The sequence below is a fragment of the Amblyomma maculatum genome, chromosome 3 (assembly GCF_055883805.1).
Source record: "Amblyomma maculatum isolate TAMU_Amacu chromosome 3, ASM5588380v1, whole genome shotgun sequence".
Lineage (NCBI taxonomy): Eukaryota > Metazoa > Arthropoda > Arachnida > Ixodida > Ixodidae > Amblyomma > Amblyomma maculatum.
Window position 1 is genome coordinate 114,397,346 of NC_139346.1, and position 24,868 is coordinate 114,422,213.

Sequence of the window (24,868 nt, forward strand, 5' to 3'; positions counted from 1 at the left end):
GTGTTCCCGCCCGCCCACGAAATCTCACGCCGCGTACACGTTCATCTCTTTCGACGTGGACAGCCGTACCACAGCCAACAGTAAAGGAAAGAAATAAACGAAAAGGGCTCGCGGGTGTGGGTAACGCAGTATATAGAGCGCAAACATTGTTGCAACTACCTCGATGATCGGGTGCGAAAACGCCGCTCGCTCTATATCACTCGCCGCACCTCCGTCGAAGGCGTGCCGAGGCATGTGTACACGGGGGACCCGTTATATACACGCCTAATACGATTACTATAGGGCGCGGCTTGAAAGGAAACACTCGCTTGGTTGACTTTCCGCCGGACATCGCCGAACGGTTCACCAGTGTCAGCCGGAAACAGTCTAACGGTTCAATAGTGCAACGTCATAATCGTACAGGTAGGCTCTTTGTTAACGCGCAATGAGCGGCTCTATTAGACTCCCATCTGCATAGGTGGCGTGAAGCAGGTCGGGAATAACTAATGAAGGAAATATTTAAATGAGGCCCTGAGGAGCCACAATCGGTTCACTTCGAATGATGACAAATCATTCACACATCCGATACATGCAAACTTATTTGCACGAGGTAAGTGGTCTGATAAAAACCGTTCTCTTTTTCAACACTGTATGATTTCGCTTCTAAACGTCTCACGCAGGCGAAGCCTCATTACGCTGATAAAATGTGGTTCTTTCAAAAACTAGCCTGTGCTGCCTGGTTCCTGTGGTCAGCGTATGGGCCCCCTTTCAACAAAGGCACCAGATAGTAGAAGGGTACCGCCAACAAATATTCTGGCAGGGCCGGACGCAGCTGCCAACGCCGGTTCGAAGGAGAGGAAAGGTCATGTTAAACGCCCTCCCCCCCCCCCCCCCCCCCCTCCACACACACACACACACACACACACACACACACACACACACACACACACACACACACACACACACACACACACACACACACACACACACACACACACACACACACACACACACACACACACACACACACACACACACACACACACACACACACACACACCACTCTCTTTCCTCCCGGCCCCCACCGCAGTCCGAAAACGCCAGCTGCATCGATGGTCGCGATAAAGTGTCCACGTAACTAAACCGATTCAAGAGTTCGGATCACTTCTGAGCCGGCGTCGTCCTCCTCGGCCGCGATGTTTGCCCTGCTGACAACGTGCAGCCGAGCCAACCCTCGAGACTCCAAATAGGCGCAGCCGCGCGCGCAAGGACTGCGCCACACAGCGCGGCTTTGGTTTGCGTAAACGTCCCTCCCCCACCCTCGCCTCCTTCATGTGCCCCTGGAGACGGCGCACTTGTTCGAGAGTCGCGGACTCAAACGCGCGCGCACCCCGAGAGCGTTTGCGAAAGACGCAAGAGGGGCACGCGATGCTGAGAGGCCACGTAGACCTTTGCCAGGTGGCTGCGGAGGCAACCGGGATGGGGCTATGCGAGCGGCCAGGCTATCCTTTTCCAGCAGCCTCCGCGCACTGACCGCGAGTGAAGTGTACGTTGCACATTCGCTTTGTACACCAGAATCACCGTCTCCGATATCTACACCTACGTAGTGCACATTGTGGAGGCTCGCCGGTAGTGCCGAGTGCTCCAGCGTGCTAAGTCGATCGCGGGCGGGCCTCAAACTCATACTGTGTGTAATGCACAATATTGTATTATACTCCTTTACCTTTTAACCTAAGCTGTCCTTTCTACCTGTCGCTCACTTCTTTGATTTCTCCTACTGTCTCCCTTTATTTCCGCCGCCCCAGTTCAGGTGCTTCAGCTCATTTCGATAGCAGATACCAGGGCAGGCAAAACATATTTCCTTTATTATTTTTATTTTATTCTGTAATAATAAAACCGCTTAATACTACATATCTAAACCAGCGCGAAACCAACAGATATATTTAGGAGCGCCATAAAATGTACGTGCGAGACTGCGGTCCATGCAGCACAGATGTCTGGGAGAGCCCGGCAACGTGTTACCGTACTTGCCCGTACGGCTGCGCTAGAACTTACTAAAAGAACAATCAAAGTTAGAACACTGGCTTTAAATTGTTTGATATCGTTGCCCAAGCCCGACCTAACACGCTTCAAAGCGCCATTGGGGAAGAAAGCGAACACGGTGTTCGCGCAGAGAAAGGCCAGCGTTCTCCAGAGCACCGTGCAGACATACCATCGCTCGCGTGGCCCGCCAGGAGGGGGGCTATCGGGAGTAATTAGCCCCAGCGATCGCGCGCCCACCCAGGCGGAGCGCTCCGCGCCGGTCCCCGCCGTCGTAGCGTTGCGCAGGGGTACGGCGCGGCTACCAGTGTTCGAGTGTAGACGCCCCTCTCCACAGTCCGCCCCCCGGCCTCGTTTCTCGTTCTTCCGTAAACACTGCGTTTCGACACACCCCGACACGCCAGCAAAACATAAAGGGAGGAAGAAAGAAAGAGAAGCCGGCGACGCGAGTACTGAGCTGCGCGCATCCAGGCTTGGGCAACCAACCTCGCTTTCAACCGATTCCGGGCTGCGTCTAAACAAACGCGAGCGTGCTTCGTTACGGCTCAATTGAACTCGCCGTGCATTTGTCACGCGCGGGTAGCTGCCTCGTTATCGGGGTCGTTATCGGGAAGCCTAATAGAGCGGGCTCGCCAGCCACTCGGCAGCGGCACGGGCCTAGCGTAACTGCGGGGCCACCTCCGTCGTCGGAAAACCCGAAAGAGGATGGGCCTTCTGTCCGTCGCCGCGCTGTCCACGCCCGGAAAGCGAACCTTTTACGGTGATAAACAGCGCGAACGCGAGTAATCTTTCGCCGCGAACAGAACTTATCCCTGCCGAGCGAGCCACCGCCCGCAGCCAAACAGGACCTGAAGGGGCGCCGAGCAAACGAGGCCAAGGATGCACCTCTCACGTCCGTCAACGGGGACCGCGAGCACATTGGCGACGCGCGCCGGGAGGCGGAAGAGCGTTTCCTGGACCGCGACAGAGCGCGGGGAGACACGGCTTGTTGCCGACAGAGACATCCGCTTCGACAGACGCCGCTGCCAGGGGAGGAGAGAGGGTATAAGGGGCAGGAAGGACCTGCACAGAGAAGCCCAAGGCAATCCCCCAACCCTCCCACCTCCCTTTCCTCGCGCCCATGGTCTTGGGTTCTTGTACTAGAGCGTCGAGACATGGTGCGCGCGCCGCAACACAGCAGCAGCAGCATCTGGCGGGGGGCCATGTAGGTCAGAACAGCGCAGACGGAGGACACCTGACGCATTAGCCCGTGTGTGAGAAGCGGGTTGCGGAAGATGCGTGCTTTTCCCACCTGCTGACAAGCAGCTGTCACGTCGGTCGGCTGCAGGTCATCCCCCTAATCTCGAACGATAGTGTGCGCAGAACATGAGCGCTAGTCACTTGGACAGTAATGACTACCGCAATGTCAGAGGCGTACGCATTTAGATGGGGCTGCCAATGTAAAGATGAGCACGCCGCCTCCGAAGTAAAAGGCAACAAGATGTAACTACATGGGGGACCTCACACGCTAGCACTTGCCAGTATATAGCTCTGCGCCAGCTGTGCACAATGATGAGCAGATTTTGGGCACGGAGCTTAAAAGGTAGCAACATCTTAAATCAGGTACCAGTTTTCGGACAGTGCTTTCATCTGAGCGCAGTGGAATGAACAAGCACGTGACAGAGGCACAAGAACAACTCTGTGGGCGCACTGCAGCAAAGAACCAAATAACTGCAGCGCATCCTTAGGAAATGTTACCCTCTTGGCCAGAAGCACGATGGTGAACAAAAACATTTGCGGATACCCATAGATGGCGACAAAACCATGCAATCCGAAAACAAGGGTACAGCGACCACGTGGTCGCAAAACAAAGAAGATAAAAGAAAAAAAAAACCTGGGGACGAGGGCGGATGCGGACCCCGTCATCGCGAAGCTTTCCATTACCAGACACGAGGCAACGTGCCGATGGGAACGCCGTCCAGACCGCCGGTGGCTCTTCGCATAACGCCGAGGGAAACGAAAATAGATGCGAGGAGGGAACAAGCACACATTCTATGGCAGTGAGGGGAAAAAAAAAAGTCAGATAAGAACAACCCGTCGCTCGGATTTCGGGAAGGCGCGCCTCTGTTCCCAGAGGATTCGGATCTCTTCAGCCCCGCCGGAAGCAGAGACAGATGCGCGGTAGCGCATGTGAGCGTCAGAGAAGGCGCCACCTCGCGTCAAAGGCACGTGGAAGGTGCATGTAGGGCGGAGAGAGAATCCGAACCTTTTCTTCCGGGGAACGGCACTTTCGGGGTTTTCAACTTGAGGCGAGAGCATCAACGATCTTTGGCAAACCGTGCCCACGCGCCTGTGTTCTCCTCCCACGCGTTACTTCACTATCGGATGCACGAGAGCTTATTGCGCCTTGCGAAGAAGCGCGCGCACACCTCTCGCGCACGATGCGCTGACGGCCTTGACGGGTGAAAATGCGCGCGGGGCGGAAGACGTTTAATATCGGCGACATGCTGCGAGCGCGACTGGGACGACGTGCATGCACAAGAAGCGGCATTTCATCAAAAGGCGCTGCATTCAATAGAATCTCGGCGCTCGAAAAAAGACTACGCGAAAGAGCGGGAAAGCGGCTGCACCATCTCAAGTAAACACATCGGACGAGTTCGTGCATCCTGCGTCGGTAGTTTAAGGTCACTGTCACACGTAATGCTCGCATGGCGAGGGAAAAGGCGCGCGCGGTGCATCGAACGCTCTCTGCTTATGTGTGACGCAAATGCAGCAGCCCTGATCCTTGCCGGCCATGAGCCAGAACTTTACGGAAATCATCTACTCGAGAGAAAGAGCGGCCTCCGAGCGTCACCACGTTAGGATCTCGGTGGTGACGCTCCGAGACGCTATCATGCGTCAGTCGTGCACAGGCCTCGTCATGAAAGTGATCGCGTCACGCGCTATTAAGATACGATCCGGAGCAATGGGAAAGGGAGGCACGGGAGTAGCTTTTGACCAACTTACTAGAAAGTAACGTTGGCTTTTACCACCGGGGATTCCCCAACTTGACAGACCCCTAACCGCGGCGGTTCTCGTGTAGTGCCTTCACCGAGATGTAAGCCTCCGCGGTCAACAACCGAACCCGTTGCTATGCGCCCCCCCCCCCCCCCCCACACACACACACACACACAAAAAAAACGCGCGCGCGTACCAACCTCATGGCCATCCTTCTGGCCGGAAGAACAAAAACAGCTTAGTTTTTTTGTTTGTTTTTACGGCTAACCGCAAGATAAGATCTAGCGCCCACCCCCTGTGCGCAAGGCTGTGCTTACTGAAGGATCAGGGTTTGACATTTCGGCTGCACAGAGGGCTACGAACGCACGAACATTTTTCGGCTCTTCATGAACTGCCGTGCTGTGCGCGTAGGCCGATTGGTCGGGAGCGCTGGCTCGGTCCGGCCGTCGTTCTGTTTCCGCCTAGAGTTGCTATATAGGATTTTACTATACTATATAGGCTATATAGGAATCTATCTAGTAGGTAATTCCGTCAAGCACGCGCCCATGCAGTCGGTTTAGGGTACACGGACTTCAGGAAAGATCGGAAGCGTAAAACGTAGAAGCCAACTGCGCTTCGAGCGCAGTGAATCTGTACGAAGCGCGCCGCACTCAACGCAACAACCGCTCGTTACGGGCAGTTACCCGCAATTATGGACAAACGAGCACCCGAAAATGAGGAAGCGCGCGAGCACCGATCTTGTACGTAAACGATGCGCGAAGTCAGAGGAAGAGTATCTTCTTCCTCGCTATTCAACCCCCGCGAGGAAAGCAGTGACGTTAAGGAAACTTGGAAAAACCATTTCTCCTCGCGGACTACGAAATCAATGGAGAAAAAAGAGGGGGGGGGGGGGGGGGGGGGGGGATTTCAACATGGCTTCGGCGCAGCCAGAAAACGGATTGTAGGCCCACTGTGAATTTTCGAAACAAATAACGAGGGAAGGGGTTGAAATAACGCGGTGAGCCACGATCGTGACCGACGCCGCCTTGAAGGTCACCCTCGGCACATTGATGCAACGCGTCGGAGCACGGCTCAGTGCATTCCACACGTGTGAGTGGGAAACATTGGTTACATCAAGGGGGAGTAGAATGTTGTAACGACTGCAAGGTTCCGGCCGCGAGGGGCGCATGGAGCCGATTCTACAACGGGCAAAGACGAGCCCCCTCAGCCTCTCTGGCTGCGGGAACATGAGTCAGGCGGCGGCGGTACAGAAAAAAAAAAAAACATCTCGAGCGTGGCAACGGCCCTTTATTCTATATTTATACATAATATTTAAAAGGCTGAAAAAGAAATGTAAGGGAAAGATGGTGCTGACCGCTGCAACTGCTATGCCTTATCTTAAACGCCCAAACTGTGGTTAGCGGAAATAGGGACAAGAAGGTGATCGGCAAGGGAAGTAAAGATAGTGAGAAAAGACAAGGCGGAGCTATACATGCAACTTACACTAAAATAATCACAATGTAACAAAACAATTAAGGGCGATCGATTAGACTGATGCGGACGTAATTCGATAGCGTTCATCTTTCACTGGCCAATCTATTCCAATTCCGAATATAATCTTGCATTTCTGCTCGTATAATGCTCGACTATTCTCAACCAGGCCCTTTTTACCCCTCCCCTGCAAATAGAGGGAGTATTTCCCTCTCCACCTACCACGGCAGAGACTGCAAACGGATGCCATCGCACAGCTTTCGCCTCCACGGCATACCTAGTGCTGGCAGTGCACTGCAGGGAGCGCCGTTATAGCACGCACTGCGAAAGTTGAAGCACAGACGGTATCCCTGCGGTTCCCGAGCTGTTCCTGCAACTACACAGGAACAGCTCCCCTCGACGCCGATAGGTGGCGCCATATGCTGGAAGTCTGCTAGGACACATTACTCGGGTGCCCACCCGATACAAAGGGTGCAGCCACAAATCATCATCATCTGCACATACACCTGCCGCGTCGGGACTAATCAGCGCGTGTGCACCGCCCCGCGCTGTAGAGGTACACTAAAGAGTTACGGTGATCCGCCAGCACACGTTACACTGTGCATGCCCAGATCACCTTGACGGCGCAAGATGACGCTACATGGCGGAATTCGGCACACAGAACTGCCTCGTTGAGAACAATCGGCGCGTACGCACCGGCCGCGCGATAGCGGATCACGATGACGTATTGCGAATCACGGTACGCTAAAGCTTTGTAGTATAGGATACATCTCAAGAATGTAACGGCAAATATACCCATTAATGGCGTCGACCGCGATTGTTGCGGTTAATCTCGCACGCATTCTGTGGCGCTACAGCGAAAGCTAGGCAGAAAGGTTACCGTGCAGTGGCGCATACTGCTTGGAGCAGGGGTGCGATGCTGCGAAGGGGGAAGTTTGGAAGACAGTTTGGCTCATTCTACACGGGGCAGAAACAAAAGCCCGCTGCCATCTCTTTCCTGTTGGGTCTTCTCAGCAGAGTCACAGAATGTTGTCTACAATTTCGCTCTACGTGATTAACCACCACGTCACGGGAACCGGTCGAAGTCATTGAATAGAGGTCCTCCTTTGATGGGTTTTTGCCGCTCCGGAGTTAAGTTGTATCCGTCTGTAAATCTCTAATTTTTATAGCTATCCGCGCGCTCGGCACGCCGCGCAATCGAGCGGACGGGTTGAGCGCTTGGGTTAGCGGAGAAGGTCAATGTATGCATCACTCACCATTTTGAGCGTGTCCTCCCGCCGCAGCATGTACAACATGGACTGCAGGTGCGCCCTGATGTCGCCGGCCACTGCGATTAGAGGGAGAGAGTGAAAGTGTAAACTCTCGCACTTGAGAAGCAAAAACAAAACCGAGGCAAACGAAACGGAATCTGCTGCATCGTTACACAAAGCCGCAGACGATGCTCGGGTAGCTGTAGCAAAAAAAAAAAAAAAAAACAAAAAAAAAACAAAAGAAAAAAAGAAAAGTTATCCGCTGACAGAGCGGCCTTGAACGGAGGGGATACGCGTGCAGGCGAAACCTGGCCACGCGAGTTCGAGGACTCGACACATCTACCTCAGGAACAAAGATAACCACTGCGCCAACTCACGACATCGCGTCCACAATCACGGGAGCTTCTGGTCTGGTGACTTCTGAAACAAATGGCACCACGCTTTCACACAGGAAGCATAAATATAAGGCAGCATGATTTCGTGTCACGTTCAATTCAGTTGGATGCCCACGAAGATTGCAGGGCCAGGGTGTAACCAAACGCGGAAACGATTGATACAAAACGCGGATCACAGAAAGTTTGATAAAGGTGGTGCAACGCATACAAACATTGGTGGTGCAACGCATACAAACACAGTCCAATATAGGCTCGCTCAACTTGGTCGGCGCATTTGAAAGGACTGAAAGTGAATATCGCTGAATGAACTGACAAGCTGTGCCCAGTGCCTGGGCGCTATAGTAAACGGCATAACTTCGGGCCAAAACGAAACATGAGATTTTCTTTTTCTTTTTTTTTTTTTTCCTCTCGGGAGGATCGGAAGAGGGGTTGGGGGAGAGTAACTGCCGTTTCAACATTCGCTGCGCACACCATACGCGGACTCCCAGGCTGCACTCGGTAAAAGCCAAAGAGAAAAGATGCAACCAGTTGAAGAAGTTATTCTCGGAAACAGCTTGCTTAGCGTACCAATAACAATTTTGTCCAAACACCCGACCCGCTGCGAGGTTTCGGAGAGCGGCCTACAGAGACGAGCACTGCCTCAAACCTTGCACTGCAGAGCCAACAGGCGTCGCCGCCCGCACGTCTTCTTTTCTGCTTTGTTTATCAGGCACGAGTGTCACGGCCAAAACTAGCCTGGCGCTCTGCTCCTTCCGCCTTCCCTACAACTCGGATAGAGCCGGCGCGCTGCAAGAATTAGCTAAGGCAGCGTGCCCCGACCCGCGGTGGAGGCAGCGTCGCCGAAGGGGCGTGCGCACATGGCACAAGCGGTCTCTGCACGAACAACAAAAAAGAAACGACAAAAGGTGGATAAGAGATGCATGAAAGTTAAGAGGGTTAACCAGAGGTGAGAACACGGCGCACGCGCGAGTACATGAGCGTGTGTGTATAGTTAGCGGCGGCTGACTGCGCTGGCACTGCGGCCGTGGCCCGCTCTCGCAGGCGCGTCTTGGACCGAAACCAAGGAGCGCTACGCTGAAGACCGATCGTTATCACGGAGGGGTGACAGGTAAACAACGCCGCGGACGTCATGTTTCCGCACCGGGGCGGCAATTGGAGAGCGTTGCGAAACGGTTCCTGGAACGCGCTAACCACCTTTGCCCCGCTGGACACACTGCCAGAACGCCAACTGCAGATAAGCCCGCAGAGAGCGTGAGCTCCGTGTTCAGCGACAGTGGGAACAAGCGGCTACAGGAAAAGGAAAAAGTCGCGTTCACTTGGCCTCAGAACGTGCGCCTCGCTGCAAGTCGAACATAAAAATAAAAACATGAAAACGCTACAAATGCTTCTGAACGGACCCTCGCGAAACCATTCCAGCGTGCAGTGCATGAGAGACTTGACGACAACCGGGAAGAGGAACAATCATGCCACGGCGACGAAGGGACTGCACCGCACTTAGCATTCTGTGACACATGCAGCTTTCAGGCCAGAGAACATATTAATTGCCCCTGAACATGGCACTATTTTTTTTAGGCGAAATCTGTACTTTCCTCACGAGTGCTGTGAAAAGAAGTGAAACCAAAAATGTAAAGTGTTTCGTATCAAAGTTTAGGTGTCATAGCATTATTTCACTTCCCAATAAACATCCATTTGCTGATCAAGTTCCAGGTTAGTTTGCGATAGGGACACATTTTCAGTAGGGGAGTCGATAAAGACTATTTTGAAATAGGGAATTTTTTTCTTTCTCCTAACGCAACTAACGTAGACTTCACGCAAGTATTTTTTTTTTTTCGAGCAGCGAATGAGCAGGTATGCGCTCTGTTAAGCAATATAAACGAGAAATTTTTTTTATGTTTACAAGTCGTTATTTTAAATCCACCGAGAAATACCCCAGTGCTGTCTGTGCAGGTCGATTGTACACCAAGGCGGGCATTATGTACGCGATAGACCTCAGTGATTAAGCGATTAATTAACTAAAATTAACTCATAGACATCGTTACTTGAGATTTCAATGCCCAAACATGTGTTAAGGAATTGAAGGCCTGTCAATATAAATGCCAGTCTCGTTTTTGGATCCACTTTGCCGGCAATACAGTCCCAAATATTTAACGTCAAACATACGCATTCTTAGCTCAGAAAGTTTGCTTCCCGCAATGCACACTCTTTAATATGGCGTTGTTTATATTTCTAATACATCAAATAAGGGCGCTGTTTGTCTACTTTATGCTGTAGAAACAGTTAACCTGACTGCTACAACTAGCGACTCCAGTTTAAGAATGTGCACTGCGAGAAGCCAACTTTGAGATAAATGTGCGAATCGTTATAACGTTTAATATGTTGAACTGTACAGCCGATAAAGAATACTTAAAAGACGGGAATTAAATTGCATGTTGACGGCCTTAAATTTCTCAGTATTGTTACGGGAATGTATTTGATGTAACTGACGCTGCGATGGGCGGAACTCAGCGCAAAGCCTTCAGGAGCCGGGCAGCATTCACTGTCAGCGTTGTCGTCTTTCAGAACGCTTCGTCGTCCACGCGTTCCTCGATCGTCGTCGTCTGTGAGCACACTACTTTTGTCACGCGTTTCCCGGTAACAATAGAATGCTGGCCCTTTAAATAAAAACTAAAACGTTCGTTACTTATTATAGTTATAATTATTCGTTTCATTAGTGAGGTCAATAACGTACATAATGTCTGCCTTGCTGTACGTAATAACAAATAATCCCTCGCAGGTGGGCCTAGCTAGGTCTGACTTCTACCCTAAATTGATAGGTCCTCCCAGCGGATGGCCAACCGCCCGAATTCGAAGAGGTAACCCAACAACGTTATAACAGGAAATGGGCAGGCAAGGGAGGGCGAAACGAGACAGAGCACGTAGACACCTATCGAGTAGTCGGGAGCACACGGTCGGTACCCGAAAGGCTGCTCGCCACAGGGCGCCAACTTTTTTTTACTCATTTTGCAAAGAGCTGCATTTTTCTTCACTCGCACGTCGGAGCACCCTGCGGTCAGGCAAAGCCTGTGGGAAAAATAATCTCCAAACGCGCAGGACCACGCCGCCAGTCAAGCACCGTGGGAAAAAGGATCCCGCCTAGCAGAGCCCCCACTGCCGATAAGCGCCGCCGAGTACCGAGGCCAGAGAGCCGCCGGTGGTTCCCGAAGTGCGCCCTCAAAATAGGGTTCAACTGGAGCTATATGACCGGCGTTGCATCTAAGCTCTGTCGGTACTTCGGTAAAAGCGACTGAGCGACTCGGCAAAGCCCCGATTGTACACGGAATCATGTGAACGCGATGTGAACCATGCGGCATGCGACGCTCTCGCGAACGCTAAACCAAAGATCGCCGGGTTTGAGTGAGTGAATGAGTGAAAAACTTTATTTAGTAGTGCACCCTGGGTCCGTGGGTGGCGCGGAGAAGCCGCGTGCCGTCCGGGCGCGCGCACCCGTGGCTCGCCGACCAGCGCCTTATAAAGCAGGGTCCTCGCGGGAGCCCCCGGAGGGAAGGGGTGCTGGGGGAGAGGGCGCACTATTTCGGTACGCATGCTGCGGAGGAGGAAGGCGCCCCTTTTCGGGGCAGGCACGGGACGACGCCACGCCGGGCGCCAAGGCCCATCGGACCGCGGGCGTCGTTTCGCTCCCACGGCGGATAATATGCTGCGCAAAAGCCGACCGTGACGACGTGCCTAGCTCTCACTCTCGTTCTAAATGAGACACGGAGAGAAGGGAACCTCTAGAACGGAGACGTGTTTGCTGTTGCAATCTGCGATGTCACGGATGACAAAATGAAAGTGCAGCGCGACGTAACACCGTGCTGCATCGGGCAAAGTGTTCCGCTGAAAACTCAACCCCGCTACAAATGTTTGTTCTTGGAAAAATAAAAAAAAAATAATAATAAAAACCTGCTCCGGTTGTTGGTTGCCCGTATTAGACGCAAGATGAGGGTATATAATGTACATACCTTGGCAGTTCTCGCACTTTTTTTTTTCTTTGACATTTCCGTGTCTCCTACTCACGTTACTGCAAGTCCGTGAACTGACATAATTCGACTTAAAACGTGCCGCTCGTATCCCCGGGTGACTAGAAACATCGACTGCTTACCTTTACTCGCTCCCCACCCCTGCAAACAGCAGGAGCAGGAGCTTTCTCCGAGCAGTCAGTCGAGCACATTACACGAAACTTTCAGCGCGGTGCCCGTCACGCGGGTTGGTCGCAACGGGGTAGAAGCTTAGAAAGAGGCACGCAACGCTGCCATTTTACGCTGAAAATACCTTCATACTCGCAGGAATGCCGCACAGGTATACCCCGCGTCACATGAATCCCTAAAGAAGGAAGTCTGGTTTATGAAGTCGAACGTCCCAAAGTGACTCGAGCTATGAAAGGCACCCTATAAGATTCCGGATAATTTCGGCACGTGCGCTGACCACACGTACTACCTTGCTTTTAGTCACCGCCAAAATGACGCCGTAGCGGCCAGGATCGATCTCGCATCCTTCGGTTCAGCGGCCGAGTGGCCTAACTAACGCAAAAGAACCTAAACCGACACTTACTCAAGCTCGCCCCAATAAATTTCACGAATGGCACCTGCCCTTTACAACATAAAATGTCCACACTGTGTGGCAAAGACCACATCATTCCAAAGTGTGTGCTTCCGAATCCAACCGCGTCCGCGACCCTATTCCTAACCCCTAAAATGAGCAAGGAGCAGTGAGCGGTCATTTCGTTCAGCGGGGGCTAGCCCAAAGGGCCTATACGTTCCAGCATATATACCGGACTACGAGGCCACCACAGGGTTCCAAGAACCTCACAAGGCTAAAAATGTCGTTTTCAGTCTATCAATACATCAATAAATAAATCTGTAAGATGGAGAGCGAAGTGGCGGCTTCCACAGGTATATGCTGTCCTCGAGTGCTCGCGCTGCCAACCTGGTTCGCGACTGCTAACCTGGTGCTCGTGCCTTCTACTCCACAGCGAGCAACTTGCGAATCCAATTCGCAGAAGAGATAACCGTCGTGCTAGTCACACTGAATGCTTCCTCCTAACCATCAGAATAATGGCCGGACCACCGACGGCTGGCGATATATATATAGCTGTGGTTTAGCTTGTGGTTAAACCTGCAGTTACGCAAGAGCTCTCTGCATGGCTACGCTTAGGTTCGGCTTGAAAGTAAAAACATGACTTTTGCACGTAATACTTTATGCTTTCAGCTTTGTTTATGCCATAGGGGGCACTTTTGACCAGTAAAGTGCGATGAGGCGAAAGCGGTTGTTGCGCGGTGGTCCGGAGCCCTCCACTACGCACCTCTTTCTCTGCTTTCACTCCCACCTTCGCGATGACGCGATAGCGTAAGCTACCAGCCAACGAATAAAGCTCTTCTTTAGCCGAGCCGCATGAACGTGCCTGCGTGGCCTAGGGATAGCGTGAATGAAAACGTTTTGGCAGGCTGATTGTGATGTCACCCTCCCATAGAGAGGTCCAAGTTGGCAGCGCCTGCCAAACGTAATGTCAGGAAGCTCTACGTCCAGTAAGTGCTCGGCCACGTCAGGAGTCAGCTACCGCGCGACCTCCTCCTCTTCTAGAAGTCGCTAGGCAACGGCTCAAACTCAGTGCGACCACGACGAAAGTGCAATCACAGCGAAGAGACGAAGCGGCTGGCGTAGTATAGATCTCGCCTCAAAAAAATATGCCGCTTACGTTGGCACAACAAGCACGGGTGTGCGAGAACGTCATTGGAAAGGAACGCACGCCCCCTGAAGTTGTGATGCAGAACTCCATAGCCTGCCCCGACATCGGACTCGGCGATTCCTGACAATTGTAGTCTGAGTGAACCGAGAACATACCTCGCCTGCCTTTAATTAATAACTTTCCGCAGCGTCAGGGTTCGTGTAGCGAGAGGACAAGTGCATCAGGTGCGCCTATTGTTAATATTCGCTTAGGTGTTTCCGTGCCCCCCTGTTGAGATACGACGGAAAAGAGTGTAAGCACGGTACTAAAACATTTTCGAGGGTCCGCGGCACTTCCACCGCACTAATGGCCTACAGCCATAAGGCACGACCGCTCGATGCAATCGCACACTAGATCGCACCAAAGAGCCTGTACAAGCCTGGGCACAGACAGCATTGCAGGGTTCACAAGCCCGGGAGCCGCGTTACCTCCCCAACTACCCCGCAATGCGCGCTCACGTGCAGGGACCGGTAGTGGCGGGCCAGCTTACGTCGTCGTCCCGGCACGCCGCTAGAAGCGGCAACGGTGGCCGGGGGGCTGCCGGCCAGCGGGACGGGCGACGACCGCGAGGTGCGCCACCGGGTGCCGTGCGTCGTCCTGCGCAGCACGCACGAGGACCAGGCCAGCTTGTACTGCGACGCGGGCGCGCTGAGGTCTCCATGAGTCTGCAGAGGCCGCTCTCGGCCCCCCCGGCCACCAAGGGCCCTCATCACCGCTTGGAGTCGCATCAGTGCACGCAGGTGGCCATGTCGATGGACCCGCCCTTGGTTGCCCACAAACTTCATTTTGTTCTCCCACGTCGCTGGTCTGCTGCGGGCGGTTTGGCCAGGGTCGTGAGCGAGCGTGTGTCTTGCTGCGGTCTCGTCCCGTCACTGAATCGTACGTTTTGCAGCCCAGCTACTCGCGGAACGGTGCTTTTGTTGCAGTCGACTTTTTTTGCCGATGACGAGCCCCCGATAATGAATTATTTGCGGTCTGGCGAAAGGATAACAAAGCACGTTTAAGCGTGCTTGCAAATGTATAGAAAAATGATGCAGGAGGAAATGGGAATACACACACACACAAGAAAAAAACAAAAAAAAACAAGCTGGGATCGAAACAGGCGCGCGCACACGCGCCCCCAGTATATCCTCGTTTTTCTTCACTTCGACTTCTTCAGTGTGGGCCATTACTCTCGCCTTCAGTGGAAAACATTTCGTCCGCGTTCAAGCTGCCTCCTTGGCGTCGACCTGTGCTTCTTGGACGCAAGCACAGCCTGTATCCCCCTCCCGCGGAGCTAATCTACGGTGGACAGCTTGTACAAAGGTGCATCTATGACGTTGTTCCCTAAACGTAATGACGCCATCCTTGAGAACGAGTCCAAACGCAGCCATCGACCGCATCATATGTCTCACTGTTGGCAATATACACTGTAGCCCGGAATGCTGATTCTGCCGCTTCGTTTACTATCAAGTCATTTCGATATGTCGTTCAATACCGCGTCGACACCAGGGTTGAACTAAAAATGCGACTTTTACCGCATTCATCTAAATAGCTTCCAAACGTGTCTGTTCTCATCTTGCTAAAGCTTTTGTGTTTCAGAATGGGAATACTGCAAGAAAATAACAGTTCAACCTATTTGCGACATCGCATACCATTTTCTATTTTAGAGAGGAATGTGTTCCATATGTTCAACTCCTCCCCCCCCCCCCCCCCCCCCTCCCTCACACAGAAATAATATATTTCATATTCCACAGCTTCCACAGAGAAGTTGTCATGGCAGGTAGTCTGCCTAGGTGCCTCCCGTATAGCGCCATCATTCCCTCCCTCTGCAACCAAGTGCCTGCAAAAAAAAAAAAAAAAGAAAAGAAAGAGAGAGGAAAAAAAAAAAAACATTTTTCCAATTTGCCCGCCGGGGTGGCGCAATGGTTACGGCGCTCGACTACTGTTCCCAAGGACGCGGGATCGAATCCTGGCCTCGGCGGCCGCTTTTCGGTGGAAGCGACAAGCAAGGCGCCCGTGTGCTGAGCGATGTCAGTGCACGATAAAGGACCCCAGCCCCCAGGTGGTCGACATTTCCGGAGTCCTCCATTACGGCGTCTCTCATAGCCTGAGTCGCTTTGAGACGTTAAACCCCACAAACACAAACCAAACCAAAAATTTCAATTTGTGCTAGCGCTTTAGACAGATGTGCTAACGACTGTGCTTAAAATTACTCGCCCATGTATATTTTTTAAATTGTGCATAGCCATGTCACCTCCCACCGTCCCTAGAACGCGCGTGCTTTGACCATAAGTGGAGAGAGAGCATGCGGTGCTGACACCCCCCCCTCCCCTCCCCCCAACAAAATAAAATAAAAAATAAATAAAAATAAAAACAAATAGAAGAATCCAACGCTGCTGAACCGAAAATGGAGCGAAAGCCTTCAGCTGCGGGTGATCAAGCGTTATTCTTCTTCTTCTGTTAGGCGCAGCGCCGGCTCGGGGACTACGGACATGCACACAGTGACGAGCGGTTAGACCTGGCGCAGTACTGCTTTCGCAATAATAAAAACATCAAAACTTGTGCTCGATAGCAGGGTCTGGTGAGGCGTTGCAAGATTGACGCTGACGTCACATGGGCTAACGGGCCTCCTTGGTGCACCCTCTCACCGGGTGCGGCTTGGCGAGCGGTCGCGACCTGTTGCATGCGTGGAGTGCAAAGGAGCGATGAGCAACACAATTTTCAATCGCTGATATATTCGGTGTCAGTGATGCTAATTTAAGCTCTTTTGCGCTGCTGAGTCGACTGATGCAGTACCTATTGCCCATGTGCATTTTCTAGTTTGAGTAAATAGCTTTTTTTTTTTTCGTGGTCCTTTAAGAAAGAGCTGCTGGATGTGATGGCAGGAAACAGCTAATCGAAACAGCCTTTCTCCCAGAAGCAGTTAAAAAAGCCACAAGCAGAAATCGCGACCCGTAACTGTGAACTACACAATGCAATGCGAGTGAAAATGGTGTTACTTACGGCTACCCTATCGTACCTCAATGTGGCGTTAAACCTTTGTCACATCAATTACCCCGACCCTCCAAACATCGCACCTAAAAGCTACACTTAACGCAATACGGCATTGAGTTGGCCCAGGCATATGCAGCCATCCATCCCTAAAGTGATATAGTGATTGAAATCATACCGTAAGCAAATGCCGTCAAAAGCTATGTCACACTTAAAAAGTTCACTAGCAAGCCGTACATGCAAGGTAAATAAACGGATAATTCCAAGAACAAATGAAGAGTTCATGGAACTATTAAAACTTTATTTGTTATGAATGGAAAGCCATTATTGATGATAAAAAAATAGTCTCTCTGATATGACTTTGCAATTTGCTCGCTGCAAAGTAATTGAAGGACGCAGTGAAGCGGAGAAGCTTAACAGGGACAAGAGCAATACGCGAAGCTCAGGAAAATCACCCTGTGTTAATAAAGTTCACTCGTTTCACAAGATGGTTGCAGTGTGGCGAAAGGCAGGGGTGCGCTGGACCAATCAGGATCATGCGCACTGCAATAGGCAGTTGCGCTCCTACGCACCTCTCGCCACAGCTCATAATAATATGCACTTGTGCTCCCACTGTCGCCCACGTCAATTCGGGGGCGAGGGGCGAGTCGGAGCACAATTCTCTACTGCAGTGCGCATGATCCTGAATGAACCACGACTCCCCTGCATTTCGCGGTGCTGCAAACGTCTTGCGAAATGAAGTACATTTTGATAAAAGATGAGCAACGGATGGTCCGTAGCGTGAAATGATTAATGTGGCCTGTATTTACCATCCTCGCTCTTAACCTTACATTCACGCACTATTTTCTCTCTCTCTCTCTCACTCATTCACACACACACACACACACACACACACACACACACACACACACACACACACACACACACACACACACACACACACACACACACACACACACACACACACACACACACACACACACACACACACACACACACACACAAACAAACAAATGCGCATACACGTAAAAGCAAACCTTAAATCTGCAGCTGATACGTTGTGCGGTCAATCTTTTACCTCACCCGGAAAGCTGTTTCCTCTGTTCGACATCTGTGCGCTGTGGCGCTGCACGCGTGTAGAACGGTAACTGCCAATTGTCGCAACACCATTACCATATTAACCTGACTGTTTTTTCTCCACGTTTGAAGACGACGGCGTGTGAAGAGATATCAGCCATAAGCATCTGGCTAAAGTTGTTCGCCTGTGCAGCAGAAATTTAGAAAATTCGCGCCCAGAAAACACGCACACGCAACCAGCCTCTGCGAATCAGGCCTGCTTGCCTGCGCATGAGCAATTTATGATTTCTAGGTTTTAACGTCCCAAAGCGACTCAGGCTTTGAGGAACGGCGTAGTGAAGGGCTCGGGATAATTTCGACCACACAGGGATCTTTAACGTGTGCGCTGAAATCGCACAGTACACGGGCGCCTAGCTTTTCGCGTAGTTTCCTCGACAACGACAACGCTACCGACCGTAACGACGACAACCGTAACGACGAATGAAATGCCAGAAGAATCACGAGGAGACATGCATGCCCCGTTCAGATAAGAGTGTCAAATGAACTAGTGAGGCAACAAAGAAATAAATGCTTCTTCACAAATCCGCGTCCCGCAAACTTTTCTCACAGTACACGCAATTTGATACTCGCGTAATTATTATTTCCATAGTTTTTCCTCTATACTATCTCAGACACACTCCTTTGCATCCAACAAATTTTTGTATGAAATGATCCCACAAAAGGTGTAACGCATAACCGCAACGCACGCGCAGCGAGGTGGGGAGAGTAACGGAGAAACACTCACCGACGTTGTTGTTTGAGCAGCGGTACACGTGCATGGACTCATCGTGAGGAAGTACCAGCGCCGTCCCCTTGACCGCAAAGTAGCACTCGCTGATGCTGCATACAGAGAAAGAGGGAAAGAAAGAAAGAGTCAGGGGACAGAACATTTGCTCGAGTTACACATACGCAACTGTCTACTCTCGCAACGTCAGGACTAAGACAAAAAAAAAAATGAATTGGGGCGCAATTGGGGCCCCCCGCATTGCCATTCTGTATGCGCAGTGTCTGATGCCGAACGCTTGCCACCTGAAAGCGCACTGAAGGCACACACAGCAGCGCATGTGACTGTGTCCAGCAAAAGGACGGGTGAAGCCTTTCCACCGGAAAGCGGCAAAAACGAAGAAAAAGAAAAGTTGAAGCACGGTGAAAAATAATAAAACACATTGCGACAACCTTCAAACATTATACGGTGCGACAAGCACTGTAAAAATAAACAAGCAAACAAATATATTAAAAGACGCTCTGACGAGCTCGCGGTGATGAAGCTCCCGGAATTGGCACAATTAAGAATACTTTTTTCCCAAAATACTTCATATTGTCCTAAAATTTCATAACAAGTCCGAGCGCAGAAAACTTTGCCGTTCCCTTCAGCAACCTGAAGGTCAGGAGCATTAACGTCTTTCCGTGGCCCAGAATAATCAGTGGTAGTACTACGTGGGCCACGTAGACAGCTGAACGTCCAAAGGCATGGCAGCGCAAGTCGCCCGAAGGGGGAGCCAGAAAGATTGAACATTGCTGCAGGCAAAATCGCCCGAGCTGCGCGTACAGGCACGAGAAGGAGCGGCGCTCACGATCGGCACGCGTTGCTGTTGCAAAGCTGGGGCGTGAGGAGAAACTGGTGCGCGGGGCGTCGTCGACGCTTTCCACGAACCCGCAAAGGGGCGCCCGTCTGTCTTCCGCTCCGCGACTGATTGCCGTACAGCGCGTGCCGCATAAGATACGCGTAACGAATGCGAGCCGGAAGCCAGACTGCGTCCACGTTGGCCGGCGCAGTGATGAATAGATGCAGCGAGTTTCGTTAACAAACCTGACGGCCGCCACCACCGCCGCGGCGACGCGAGGCAGTTCCCCGACAGTGCTCGGCTCACAACACGCCTTAACCGGTGAGCGTAGGGCATACGCAGTCGAAAGGGTGGTTATGATAAGGCGCTTCAGGGCTCCTTTTGGCTCCAAGCAAGGTACCTCAGGGAAGGCATATCAATGTTGCTGGTCAAGAGATAAATAGTCTTTTAGCATTTTTCACTTAAGAAGCTTTTTTTTTTTTTTTTGAGCCTGTAATTGAACATGCAAGGCGAAAGGATACACGTTTAATCCAATCAGCGCAGAAGTGGACATATCGAGCGACATGTAACAAAACGAAAAAGAAAGGAGGGATAGGCACGTTCAGTAGACCGAATTCCACTGTCCCGTCCTTCTGTTGACAGCTAGCTTCATATAATGAGCACGGCCAACGCAGAACTACCTTGAACTTCCTTAGCCCGAAGGAGCGCAAAGGAGTCGTATGGAGTTCCGCTTCAACACGGCAACGAGCTGCTCACAGAAGCTGCCAGGGCACCATTAGGCACTATTTATTTTGTGCAAACACGTAACAAAATAACGCTCAGAACAACTGATACATTTTTACACTTCTCTTTTCCTCGTAAAATGCAATTATCTAGAAATATCGTTGTAAAATAATTAAAACACATTTACTGAAAACAACGACCATGTTCTAAACACAGCTATTTTTCCCGCTCTGCTGGACACCATGTGCAGCGTTTGCGACTCGGCGTCCCCACCGTCGCTCTCTTGTGTCGTTCTGTCCTTACTTAAGACACTTAAGCTCATCCTGTAAGAGTATGACGCGAGAGCGTAAGTTACGTATTCTACTTCTCCTCCTCCTTCTCGGCTATTCAAGGTCAAGTGTGGCCTTCGCCGGAACCACGCGACGGCTCGAAACCTGGCGCAGTACTGCTTCGCAATAAAAGCGTCCCCCCCCCCCCCTTTTTTTTTTAGCTCGAGCTAATTCTTCCCCTAAAAATTTCACTCCACGCGCCACTGTTTTTACGAGGGGCTTTTTTGCCACATTTCGACGTACCCTCGGTCACCAACTCCGACAGATGGATCGTTCGTATATTCACTCAACTCCCCCCATTACACAACTGTTGTCGAAGGCCCGGTCTCCGAAGCAGCAGTCAGGGCATGTAGCAACCAAGTATACTTTGGGCCATCCACTGCCAGTGGCCTGTTTGTTTACGAGGGATGTGTTTAACCAGAGGGAGCTCGCATCGACTGGCGAAGCGGACGCCTCTACGCAACCGCGGCAAGCGAACGACCTCTCCACCCGCGCGCAGCGGCGACGGTTGGTTCGCCTTCGGGGGTGACGACGCGTGACCGCCCAGGCACGCCGCCGCCTGCATGCGTAATAGCCGGCGCCAGAAAAATAAAATAAAGCAATCGCAATGCGCCAGTGTCGGTGGCCGCATAAAAGCCGGGCCGCCAAGTTTACGCGGAACTCAATGCGGTTCCCAACTTGATCAAGTTATCGTGCGTGTATATATATGTATATATATCATGCTGTGACGGCTCCGATGTTTGGTGTTGTACGGTGCCCTCTTATGGCGCCAGGTAAAGCTGGCAACGCAAATATAGTTGCCACTTCATTGTCCCAAGGTCGGGCATCGCGCCGAGGCACGTCTTCCGCGCGTCTGGTGCACCGCCATAGGCGATTCCGACGGATCTGTACCGGCGGCGGGCCTGACAGTGCTGTTCTCCATCGGTTGCAAAGGACACAAAAGTCGCTGCAACGAGTCGATGTTGAGGCGTCCACCGTTTCAAGCCAAATTACTTCATGCGGTTACGCAAGCGTTCTTACTCAAGCTCAATGACTTCAATGGATGTGGATAGGAAAACGTTTGTCAGCACTGATTCCTACGTTTGTATGAAAGCCCCCTACGGCTGGAGAAGTGACGGATGAGGATGGCGAGAGAAAGTCAGATATGTATGCACATACGCGTTCCTGTTTACACACGTACGCTCTCGGCGAAGGTGGAGGTAGCTCAGCAAACAACCCTGTTTTCCCGGGTGTGCATAAACAGGCGCGGGAATGGCGCCACACTGGGCGGCGCCCTCAGCGAGCCTCATCCCCACTCGAGCGTGACGGCGCTCGAGCAGCAGGTGAGCACACGACCGCCATTTATGCACGCATTACGAAACCCTGCAGCCATCTCGCATCGCGCGCAGACATGGGAGTAATTGAATTACAGTAATGAGTTCTTAATTACTTTCTCGGTAGTTTGTGACATAACGAATTACTTCTCTGGTCTGATAATTTAGTAACGTAATAAATTACTTTTGGCAGTAAATTCGTCACTAAAGTGCACGCACCACTGCTCTTTCGGTAAACGACCGCGAGAACAGGAACGACGTGCGGCGAGCCTGGGACAGCGCAACAGATCACCACAAAGAGACAGAATTGAGCAGAACTCTGCGTCTAGACCTCCTGCGTCCCCAAGCAGCAGGACGTAAGGCGTCAAGGGACAAATGGTGCAAGATGGCCGGGGTTCAAAACTAGTTGGGAGCGCGCAGTGGCACCTTCGGCTAGGGTACTGTGGTGCCTGGTTACACGCGTCACCACCGGTCGAGAGAGGGTCGGAGTTGGGGAGGAGGAGGTTCTGGTGTTGCGGCCGTTTTTCAACCTGGCAACACTGAGCAGAGCAGCGAAGTTGCGGTCAACATCTTCAGCTCGGCGCGGCTGTGCGTACAAGCGTGAAACGAGTCGAATGGACAAAGCTCTCGCGATCCGAGCTGCCCGCAACGCTGTGGACACACGGCATTGTCGGAGCCGTACACTATACCACGACCACGCATGGCAGAATTACTTTCTAACCTCTGGTACAAATAAGAAACAAAAATACATAACGTGGTGGCGAATGAGAGAACGAGCGATACTAGTCCCGCATAACTCGTTCCGGGGCCGTATGCACGGGGAAGACCATTCTCCCTTGCGCTGTAAAACATTCGGGACTCGAATTCAACCCCGACCCAGGCTAGACTTAAAATGAGCGGCAAAAATTATGCGATTCCGCGTTCTGCAACGTACAGCATAACAAGTAAGCGAGAAGGGCATCCGAGATAAACGCACAATGTCAACTCCGCTCACTGGGACGACAGCCATGTGCACGCCAGGCTAGCGCCCAGCTGCAGCGCGAATGGCGTCACAACCCAAATTACAAGCAGCAAACCGAGAGCGCTGCGAAGGGAAACCTGCGCGCAAGACGATCTAGAACGCCGGCACGCTGATGGGTCTCGGATATGCACGTGAATACGAAACGTCCGGCCCGAGCTAAATCCGGACGCTACTTCCGGAGCGGAGCAGGAATGACAGCCGAATAGGCGATGAGCGGAACACTTAACCGGAAGCCGCAGTGCACGCAGCTTAGCACAGGCGGTGCGCAGTTGGGCGCGATCAGAGAAAACAAACTAACAGCGGCGCATGCGGAAGCGTCGAGCGGTTTGCCGCGCTCACAGGCGTATACCAAAACCTGCTAATTTAAAAGAAAAATGACGAGAGGAGCGAGAACATCAGACAAGGTGCAGCTTATAATGACAGTTGCTTTTCAGTTTATGCGGCCGCTGCGCGAGCAGATGAAACGGAAACGAGCCACCTGATAGTGGCACAGCCACTTCCGTGACTCCCATGCACTGGGGCGGGTGACAAAAGGCGGAATATGCGGCTGCGGGTGAATAAAACGATCTGGCGCGCATTTGCGCCGCATCCGCGGGAAAGAAAGCTGGCGGCTGGGACTGGGGCAGAAAAGCGCCGCGCGCTAGCGTCTAGCGGCAACCTCTGACCCCCCTCCTCTTTCTTTATCAGCACGCTCCTCCGGCGCGGCAACGCGCGGTATATTTAGATACGTACCCGGTAAAGAAGGGGAAGGGGGGGGGGGGGACAAATAAAAACGAACGGCGGCCGCGGATGCAAAGCGCTCGCTCTCGGTACACGCTGCAGAATTTGTGTCGCGCATATGCGCACAGAGAGCACAAAGGCACGCGATCGTGCGCTATATGTGCCCGTTCGGATCACAGCTCGTAATGAGACTCGCATTCCGCAGTGTATGAACGGGAAATAAAACAAACGTTCTGCTAGATGCGGCGCAGTCGCTCCGTGGCGGTAGTCGCCACAGCGAAACACGCGTGAAAGAACCATCGAGAGCCACAAGTCACTGCGCGCGGAGGAGTGGCGGTCGTTCTTGCTGCTCCCGTGCCGCGAAAAACGAAACCGCGCTTGCACGCACGCAGGTGGTTGCGTCAACTTCAATCACTTGGCCGACCGCTCACGGTAACGACATCCTCTGGTTTCATGCCGACAATACATACAGCGTACAGATAGCGCGCTACATCGACATAAACCCCGAGCAGCGATAACTAGTATTCCTACGAGCTGTAGGTCCGGCGAACGCAACTGTAGCATGCACAACTGCATCCTGTAAACCAGTAAGTAAATTTTTAGGTCTTGTTCTCCTGAGACGGTGATGTGGAGCGACGATGAGTGACGAAATATGGATAGCGACACTTGGAGGTAGAAAAGAGACTAACTGAAGTGGGCCCAGCTCACTTCAATCGTAGCAAACTGCAGCAAGCATGAGCAGGATTGGTGGCTTGCTGCTTACCACAGCCCCTTCCCACTTTACTAAGAACTAATGGCACATATGCAAGCAAAAAGAGCAACAATACAGTCAAAACGTTGAAAAGGCTGTGACCAGAGCGACCATACTAGCCTGTCAAATCCCGGTCTCTGCCCCACAACCTTCACCTGTACACAGGCCCCTCTCTTACAGAGAGAGAGAACAAACAACGAATCACCAAATCCTTTGAACGTTTCCGTTGGCAACCCCGTGTCGCCTACGCGTTGACACCGCCCACCTTCAACGCCACGGTTGACAATATAATTTGGCACTGTCGTTTCGAGGCATCCTTTCCGTGTTGCTTGGCGCCATGCCCTGCAATAAAAGACGGTCAGTGACCTTCGCCCTTGCAAGCGCGTTGTTGTTACCGAAACGACACGCCACGGACCCCTCCCAAGGAGGTGCACCTCCCTTTTGTCATACAAGGACTTCGTCGTTGCAAGCTCGACTCACCGGTCA

At 52.1% G+C, this 24,868-nt stretch overlaps 1 protein-coding gene across 3 annotated transcripts in view; it reads right to left on the bottom strand.

Moving 5' to 3' along the window:
• Positions 1–24,868, bottom strand: part of ssh (Protein phosphatase Slingshot) — a 270,074-nt gene that overhangs the window by 55,164 nt on the left and 190,042 nt on the right. For all 3 annotated transcript variants that reach the window (XM_084597898.1, XM_084597897.1, XM_084597899.1), the window contains exons 3-4: positions 18,706–18,800; positions 7,722–7,792 (exon numbers count right to left, since the gene is read on the bottom strand). In XM_084597898.1, the coding sequence (XP_084454024.1) occupies positions 7,722–7,792; positions 18,706–18,800 (166 nt within the window). The remainder of the gene's footprint in view (positions 1–7,721; positions 7,793–18,705; positions 18,801–24,868) is intronic.